This window comes from Varroa jacobsoni, unplaced genomic scaffold (genome assembly GCF_002532875.2).
Source record: "Varroa jacobsoni isolate VJ856 unplaced genomic scaffold, vjacob_1.0 scaffold_684, whole genome shotgun sequence".
Taxonomy (NCBI): domain Eukaryota; kingdom Metazoa; phylum Arthropoda; class Arachnida; order Mesostigmata; family Varroidae; genus Varroa; species Varroa jacobsoni.
The window spans coordinates 157649-167348 of record NW_019213586.1 but is presented as its reverse complement, the minus strand read 5'-3'; the positions used below and the strand labels follow the sequence as shown (position 1 = coordinate 167348).

General features: G+C 37.5%; 1 protein-coding gene and 1 long non-coding RNA gene across 2 annotated transcripts in view; one reads left to right on the top strand and one right to left on the bottom strand.

The window, feature by feature from the left end:
• The first annotated feature begins 6 nt into the window (after window positions 1–6).
• LOC147753171 (uncharacterized) overlaps window positions 7–9700 on the top strand; it is a 15077-nt gene continuing 5383 nt past the window's right edge. The window contains exon 1 of the long non-coding RNA XR_015311994.1: window positions 7–160. This is a non-coding gene — a long non-coding RNA (uncharacterized LOC147753171). The remainder of the gene's footprint in view (window positions 161–9700) is intronic.
• Window positions 7805–9700, bottom strand: part of LOC111262630 (uncharacterized) — a 4940-nt gene continuing 3044 nt past the window's right edge. Inside the window, exon 2 of the mRNA XM_022837026.1 lies at window positions 7805–9185. Within this exon, the coding sequence (XP_022692761.1) occupies window positions 8057–9185 (1129 nt within the window). The 3' untranslated portion in view covers window positions 7805–8056. The remainder of the gene's footprint in view (window positions 9186–9700) is intronic.

Here is a 9700-nt window from a genome sequence, read left to right as displayed (position 1 = left end):
TTGTGTTTTACCAAGCTCACCGACTAGCAGGCGGTTCTCTTAGTGTTCAAAACAAGCACACACTTTTGCTCGAAAAGGGACCTTACCGAAAAGCGACTAATGCATGGCCGTGCGACGTTTCGTTAGCCCACTAAAGCAACAATACAGTGCATAGCGAAAGGTAATTATTTTTCGGACACAAACACGTTATGCCAGTTGCTGTCGTCACAGAGGCCCCCGGTTGAGGTACTTATAGGGCTTGACAAAGGCTGCAACCGTAGGGCAAAACTGCTGTAGGGGCCTAATGTGTCGCAGCTGCTGACAGGCCATCAGACGCCAGCGTAATGGGCGCAGATTATCATGAAATGTTACATAGCAGAATGCGTGAGTTCAAACCTATTCTTGCTTAAATGATATCACCGGCTGATCAGACCAACATTTAGGCAACTACACAACTGGGGAAGTGCCCTGTACTTGTCTGAGGAATTCACAGTCCGATTAGCATTAATGTAAATCTTCCTTTTAAACTTATCAGGTCAAATAACTGTCTCTTAAATGAATATAAAGGTATTAAAGTCAATCCTAGTACAAAGAAATATTAATTAAGAAGTTTAATGGGGTTATTTAAGCAAATACACACACTACGTATATCTGCTGACAGACGCCAGCATCGATGGCTAGTTACGCGTGACGCTTTTGTTGGCCAAGTTGTCGAACATGGAAGTGCCAGGTCTTTCGCCTGCCTCAGTCGCTGTTACTGCGTTTAGGTCTAATTTAGCGTTTACAGTAGGTGTAAACATTGTAACAGGGCTGTACTGAATTTCATTCTTAGTATCGGGCTTTAGTCTAGATATCTAGTAGAATATTTAAAATATTTTCAAAAAACTAATTCGGTTTTATATTTTTTTATTCTGTTTTATCATTTATTATTTTATGATGAAAAAATACTCACTCCATAAGGTTGCAATTTTATTGCAACATTAAGCTAAACTTCATTTAGCATTTATTACTCGAAGGACATGTAGTACATCATGGATCTTGTCCATTAGGTTAGGCCGCAAAACCATCGTCTGTATGTTACCTATTTCTATTATATTACAAATAGGCTGTGCGTATGCTTTGTCTGTGTCTCCAAAATAAATGTTCCACTTTTTGTATCCGGTGCTACTGCCTGGCTTGGATTGCTGTTTTGGACGACTGACCCCTTCCAACGTGAAACGAAGTCCACTTGTCTACGCCCTGTGTAAAAGCTAGATCACCTTACGTTACTAAGTGTTCCTAAGTCTATTATTACGCAAACGCATTACTACTGCACCTCGCGGAGACTTCATTACCTGTAGAACTCACATAGCGCCGTAGAGTGGTTGCATTGACATGATTTTTAGGGCCATGGTGGGCTAAGTTGTCCATGGGATGGAGCCCATTGGGTAAGCACTTTATCCAACACTTCCTTTTTACGCTCTATAGGACTAAAGAACTCCTTTCTTTCCCCCACAAGCTATAATGATTGTTTGGGCAAATTGATCATTTAGTGGCGATTTCCTAAGCAGCCAGTAATCATTTCTTAAAGGTTGATGTGGGAAGACTTAAACACTACAAAACGGGTGCAACATGGGGTTTTGAGACTTTTTCAATTTTTAATTTTGTTTTTGTTATTTAATTATTTTTGTTTGGAAAAATATATGAACGTTATTAAAACAGTTTAATATGAATCATATTCCAAATAGAAATAATTTATTTCGGAAACGAATTTACTTCGACGGAAAAACTGCAGCAAGATGAAGAATTATCTCGGGAAAATTACAACTGAATAAACTTGAAGGCGTGAACTTTAGTCCAACTATAAGTTATATGAGCCTGCCCCTGTGATAGCTCATTGGGTAACGTATTTGCCTACTAATCTTAAATTCGAACTCAAGCATAGATAGACTGCGTTTCGTGCTAGGAAGCAGCCTTATAATGGAACGCCTCACGGCGACACCGGACGTAATACTTGAAACCTAGAGCTTCTATAAAGAAAATTGTCTTGAAATGAAATAAAGAAAAAGAAATATTGTATACTCAAGCTAGATATATGGAAGATGTCACAGCTACAAAATTGAATCAAATTATTTAAATATTATGAAGGGCGCATAATCCAAAGCGTGTATAATTGCTTAGGACAAAAACTTTAGAGAAATCCCCACGGACTTGAAATTGGGATATTAAGAGCAAGCCCAATTTTTAATTAAAAGACCGTTTTTTTCAATTAGTTTTAAACCTGATCCACACATTTTTACTGAAATCGTGATTTTCTTTAATTTTTTTGACTAAAAGAGACAGAGAACATCAAATTTTCTCTCTCTTATAGGCTTCACTCTGTTTCATAATTTTATACCGTTGCTAGCACCTGAATCGTACACTTATGAGCTAACGATGTACGTTATTCAGAATTTGTTTCATAGGATGGCTTTGTCAATAGTCCAAAATATTTTTTTCTAATACCACGCGGAGTATGTATTACTGAACCATAAACCTTTCACACACATTTTTCGAATAGCAGATGAAAGCTTCAATATGCAATTCCAGTGGGAATTTCCAACGCTGTTCAAAATAATTAGAAATCCTTTCAGCATGATGTGGTGCTCTAGGAATTGGCTTTATCGCACATACAGTTTGCCTTGCTGCCATTTAGCCACTGCTAAGTTACGCGGAAAAATCCGATGGTTGCTCTTATAAAAGCTTGTTAGAATACCAGCCTGAAAAGCTCAACTACTTGGACCTGAGAGCAAATTTGAAGCAGGAAACAGTCCCACTATATTTTTTTAATTTGATATTTACATTGTGGTTAAGCTTTTCCACACCATTTGCAATTTGATAACAACAGCTTTGAAGTGCATGTAACTTTTACTATTACTGCAATTTAAGTGCTTTTTTGCAATAGTAATGTATTTCTTTTTCATTATATTGCAAAGATTTCTCAATAATTCAGTTTTGCCATCTTATAAATTCCATAGCCATACTATAATGATGCCAAGTATCTGGCAAAATTCTCGATCCATTTTGAATAGAATGTTAAACAAATCTAAAATTTTTGAAGTTCTGAAGAATAGCTAGAATTAAAAAGACTTTATAGAAAACATCACAGTATGCCTATTTGACTTATAAATTAATTTTTCTTTAAAAATGCAAACAAACAAAACATGGAATCATTTTGGTACGCAGATATTGCTTTTCACTTAGCCATTAAAGCTGGAATGGTGCCAGGGTAAACGCTCTATGGCGAGTACAGCTTGAAATAGTTTTGGTTTAGCACTGGCCCATAATACTAATAAACCTAAATGGATTTAGATATGTGATTTCCTGGGAAGGTGTGATGACAGTTTTTGCTCAAAAGTAAGAGATTTGATAAGTAAAATGGATATGACTCTTTTTGCATAGGGAAAGAATTTGTGTCGGTACCCCCAAAGGGGTTACACTTTTCTCCGTAAGTTTGATCGCTCGCGAGATAATTGTGAAAATTCGATTTTATAGCCATCATAGCCATTATGATAGCCCTGGATATGATCGCCCTCTTCCCAGGACGTCTGAGACTGGAGTGGTAAACCAGTATTTAAAATTAGATAAACGCGCTAAAAATCCCTAAAGTTTTTGTTACAAAGAGTGTCCATAAGAAGGACTTTGATCGTAAGTTACTAATTTGCTAACGTGCGATCCTGTTGAAAAGCAAAAGTGAAAATTGGGAAATACAAATATCGCGTTCTAGGAATCTGCTTACACAAGGTGCAGCTATAATGATACAGATATGAACTCGGATTTCACAGCCACGGTCTGAGAAACCAAACTGTTAAAGATTTGGGAAGCCGTTTGCGATAGAAGGGGAGTACTAATAAATGCCAGCGATGCGGGAGAGACATGTAGTTACTCGGCTTCCAAGTATTGCAATCTTTTTTCGTTGATGTGTTTTTTGGTTAGACATGATTAGTTACATTCTACCATTCCGTAATGTGGATATGGCTCCGATTACATTCATTATGCTAGATAGAGCTGAAAGGCGTAGCTTTAGATAGTCGAAATAGTGCTCATAAGATCAAATTTGTACCCTTGATTTTCAAATATCTTTTCGTTTGTGCAGAGCTAATCCGTAAATACTTTTGTAATGGTCGCCGTATCAAACTGTACGTTCTTTGGAGGCGCACACCGACTAATCATTTTGGGAAAACCAAAACAATTGTTGATTTTAGTGTGCTTGACCACTCCAATGATGATACTAATCGGCAACCATATATGCCATACTTGATTCGACTCTTAAAATAGTCATGTGATATAAAATCATATGAAATACGATGTGGTTATGAAAGAGAAAAAAATCTGTGATTAAGTCTTTTTTGTAGCGTGCATCAAATATAATCCAATAACTTTTAGTGCAACAAGTAGGGGTTGGCTAGCCGCGCATATCAAAAGTCCACGCTTTTCTAACTCGTTTAAGGCTATCTTGGATATTACTAGCTGCCCTGCGAAAGATACCGACTTGAGATTTTCCTTCTTGTTGGATTAAATAATAAGTATGCGCGTCTGGGTCTCATTAAGACGCTAATCATGATATCAAAGGTTTTCCTATTTAATTTAAGGAGAGAGACGTTTAGGTTATTTACCAAGTGTGGTGGCTACAGAAAACAAGACTTTACAGCCCATATTATAGAACTATAAATGTACAGAAATATACAGAAAATAACAGCCTTTTCCCAAGCGAAAAACGGTACAACTGAGATGGGTTCAGATGATATCCCTTTCGTCATTTCTGGACAGTACACATTTCCTGATCGGAAGTGCACTGTCAGAAGTCACCATGCCCAATACTATCCAAGTTTTTTCTAGATACGTGTGTTCTAGTTTAAGGTCGTGACTTTGGAAGTCGTATTGGTTGTATATCCCTTTCGCTAAGAAAAATAAGTCGGCCAAGCCGACTGGTTTATGCTTCAGCTCGAAAGGATATGAAAAAAGACGAGTAATCGCAGGAATTATGATAGATTAGTGGGGCGTGTGGAGTTTGCGAACAAGGTTAACGGCGGAGATGAGATGTATAAGTGCGAGATCTGTTTAGGAATCAGCACAGTGGTACTTGAAGATCACTGCAATGATTTTTCGTCTATAGATCAGTCTAGTGCCGACCACAGGCTTGTAAAGAAAGACAAATGCTTGCAACACATGAAAACTTGCAATCTTTTAAAGAAGCTCATCTAGGTTCTAATTCGAAACAATCTAACCCGTTAAATAGACCATCTCCCCTGTATTAAAACAGTAGTACATTTTTGTCCACGCGCAGTCTTTATATAAACCAAGGGCATGCAGTGCACTTAAAGAATATAGTCAGAATAGTTTTGTTTGCATTGCATGTTGTTAGGAAAGCAGTGCAATTCGTGGCGAAATGATGTACTTCCAACTTTGCCCCTTATTTGAGAAAGTTACTGATGTTGTGACCCAGTTATAACAGTTCGCGATTCAACTTGATGTCAATTAATTCTAAAATATATAACGAGCCCATTTAGGAGGAGACATTAATAAATTGCTCCATAAAGAGTGGACAATTCAATCTGTAGCTCGTTCAGTGAATGATTTCAATGGAACATTGCCGCGCCATTTATTGCTGTGAGATCCAATGATGGTCGAAGATTCTACGGTTTCAAATCATATTTGATTAGGTCATCAACGTATCCAAACACGGTGCTATTGTATTACTAAACAGGCCATAAATCTATTTTACATAAAACTATCTAGTGTGATGTAGCAGTATCAAACTATTGGAGAACAAGCCTTCTACCTTCGCCTTCCTCCTTCCTCTTTCGATTTGATAAAAGACTCGCTGTTGCCATCAACTGGGATTTATTCTATAGGTTATGTTGTATTGTACAAGACGCTGTATTCGAGATTTGTTCGAGGCAGTAATAATGTGATGCAAAAAACGCTAAAATGAACATCGATAGTTACAGATGAGTGCTCAAGACTTTGTTGCTAGCATTTTCGGTAGAAAAAACATTGGGTGACCATAATGTCAAACGACTTGAAAAACGAGTAGTGGGTGGCAATAATAAATTTACAATAGATCGATCATCAACAATCAAATCAAATCTGATGACCTATTACTCTGGTATACTTATCAATATTTGGAAAAATTCGCGTCATATTTATTCCGATTTTGACAAAATAAACTATAGGCAGCTTATCAGTAAGATAGCCATGCTTGAGATAACTATCTTTAAAATGGCTTTAATGGTATCTTTAAAATCGCAATTATGATATAAAGATAAATAACAAATCTGTTATCTAAAAGTGCATTTTAGAAGTCACCATATAAGGCTTTTATTTCTTAAATCGTTAGCAATAAATGTAAAAAGCATCGCACCCCGCTCTATAACATACATTCCTTGTGGAAGATTTCAAAATGTATACTTTTGTAAGTAAGACTGGAGAAATAAACATGCTTTAGAATAGACAACATGATTGAGTGTCGTGAGAATAATATTAGAATGGGTCAATACCAAATTCTCTATATTTTCCAAGGCTCTAACAAAACCAAGATGCTGCAAAGTATTTCAATCCCATCCGTTTAGTTTTCGGGATCGAGCTACAATTGTGACAGCAAAACTTGATTTCACGTAACACATTGCTAAGTCAGATCGATCAATAAATCGGTTTCGTAACACCGCACTGCATTGCTTCGTAGGTACAGTTAATTTAGCTCAAGATATTTTACCATCGGTTTAATCAAACATGTTGAGCGTCAACTCCTCAGGTGCGTTAGATGACTGGCCTGCTAACACAAAGTTAACACATCCTATCAGATTCGTCCGCCGCTGGGTTCAGTAAGCATGCAGACTGTTCCAACTAATACCACGACTGGAACCTACACACTTGCCTCACAAGAAATGTTGTTCAATTCGTTAGTTTTTATACCAAAAAAGAAGCTTGCTTTAACCAAGTAAATCTAAACTAAATTCTCACGATGAGTAAAATTGCAAAAGGATATCCTTTTGGAACGGAAGGATGCATAATACATTTACAGGATTTACTCAAAAAAGAAACGTGTATGCCCCGTGAACTGCGCAAACGGTTTCTTATTGTCTCTTAACATCATACCCAGTGTTGAACAACACGCGGCCACAGTAACGAGAGTTCTTACAGAGAACCATTACCGATGACAAAAAAAAGTGTCTTTACGCCAATATAAGAGAGAGACAAGAATAAGGAGATACGGTCAAGCCTAGAAAAGACGATTTATACTCACATTAGGAAATGCTTGTAAAGAACAAGACGGTTAATAAGTATCCGTATAGGGCCCGATGCATCAAATAAACAAGATTACTCAACATAAAAGATTGATAGAAAGGCAGTCATTCCGCTCCACGGCAGGACGTGACTGACCAGAAAACCTCCCTACAGAAGTTGAATTTCTTTTCGAGTAACATGTTCAATAGACCTCGCTCCAACTGATTATCATCTCTTCCTATCATTGGCAATTTATTGACATTTAACGGTGAAGGGTTTTTTTGGCTGGACGAATCCAACACCAGACCTTAAGATTCCATGTGAGAAAAAAATAAATTCATTGAAATCGAGTAAATATAAAATATTGCCTAAATAAAAAAAAAACTAAAATACTTATATTTCAACCTAATACATCAATAATTTGTTCTCATAGGTGGTAGCCCGCTTTCTGAGATGTGCACAAAGTTATAATAATTAGAGGAGTAACACAACAAATTATTCGTAAAAAAAACAGACAATAAATTGGCTTTCTAATTAGATATCTAGTATGTTTGTATCGTAAATAAAACACGTATTTATTCGCACAGACTAAATTGAAATTTTATTTACTCATGTACAATATGAGATATCGCAATGCTATTGTCATTATGATTACTACTACGAAGGTTCCATACGTACACTCCGATTCAATATAAATAGCGTTGACTATAACACATAATAGCACTACGTTTCTTGATCACTAAAATCCAGGTAAGTATAAATATTATATTGGAATAAAAACCCACATCTCACTAGATATTTTAGGAAATAGTACGAAAACTTCCTACGGAAGTCATCTCCCGATTTCAAGCCTGAAAGGTTCTTTTTCAATAACTAAAAATGGTTCTTTCTTATAAACCATTTTTTTTTGAGGTTTTCTTGTTGTTATAGTCGGCTTGTCAAAATAATTATGGAAATGTTTAACAAACTGAGGGCGACAATTGCAGCAAGCAGTAGAACACGAAAGTGGCTTGGTTACTGGAGTAGGAGAAGACGGTCTTGCGGTCGTTCTAGGGATGGCGGGCGGTGCTACGGGAAAAGTTAGTGAATGAGTTGAATTCGGCGGAAGACGAACCGTTGGAGTAAAGGGCAGAGAATATTGTTTGTCACCTTTCGAGGAGTTGACTATAACAGATGGCCTATGAAACTGTCTCTGAATATGGCTAATAAGAGACCCCTTAATGATATCGTAGATAAAATCGCTGTGTTTGTCGACAGGTGATTTGCGAATATCGTGCTTAATCAGGTGACTGAGGAGGTCGACCATCTGAGGGGCTAGTTTCATACTATTATTGAGTACCTTTGGAATTTTTTGGAGAATTTCATTAAGCCCATTACCTCCTGTACTGAATGAAACTTCAGTTTCAAAAATTGCGGGCGCATGCGGGTGAGGAGGTAAAATCACTTCTTTGATTGGAATATGTTGACCATCTACGTCTTGCTCCGGCAGCCGCGCTAGAAGTGGTGGTGGGGAAAGCTTTAGGTGAGAGATTATTGGAATACCTGGTATGTCTTCTGCAGGAGGTTCTACAATTAGTAGAGTGCCATCCGAAAACTGTGTAGCCTTGCTGCCGGGCCGGACACGAACGTTCGGAGGTATTGCAGGCGGAAATATCGAAGGGATTAATGACCAGGCATTATTCGGGGTCATATTTTGTGTATTTAGTGGTAGAGAGCTGGAGTGTTCATTTCGTTCTTTAGGGGTAGAAATTTCAGTAAACGGTTCAGCGTCACTGTCAGCGGTCAACGGCCGTTCCTTCTGAGCAACTGCAGAGAGTAAACTAGCCGACAGCTTCGAGCACAACCGGTATGCAGAAGTGCACAAAGCCACGTTTCGAAAATTGTCACCAATGAAGGCGGCACGATGAAAGGGATAGCTATCCTTATGGCGGTCCTTTTCACTCGGCTGGGGTACATTCGAGCTGAAATAACACATAGAAATTTCAGGAAAAGAAGACGTTCATCGAGAGCTGTGAATAATAGTGCTCAAATATTGCTCATATGAGCATTGTGTACCTATGCCAGCTCTGCTCGGTAAAGATGACCAATGATTGAATAAGAGACGTAATATCAACTGGATATATGATCCAAAAGTTTACGTTGAGATACGTGGCAAACATAACATTAGAAACTTACTGCCTCCGCAAGGCGCTACGCTTCTTACACCTAAAAAGTTAAAAACTTGGAATACGTAGAAAAGGCAATCATTCTTTCATAGAAGTTAATTGTTTTGCGCATAGGCGGTTTGAAGCAGTTACTGCTTATGCTCGGCATCAAGAGTTTTCCTTGAATCGACTGAGCTCCTATGACAAAAAAATCCTTTAGTTAAAAACAAAGGCGAATTCGGAACTCAGACAAAAAAAAAATACTTATTTTCCTGCGCCTATTTGAAAATTAAATTAACGATTATATATATATATATATATATATATATATA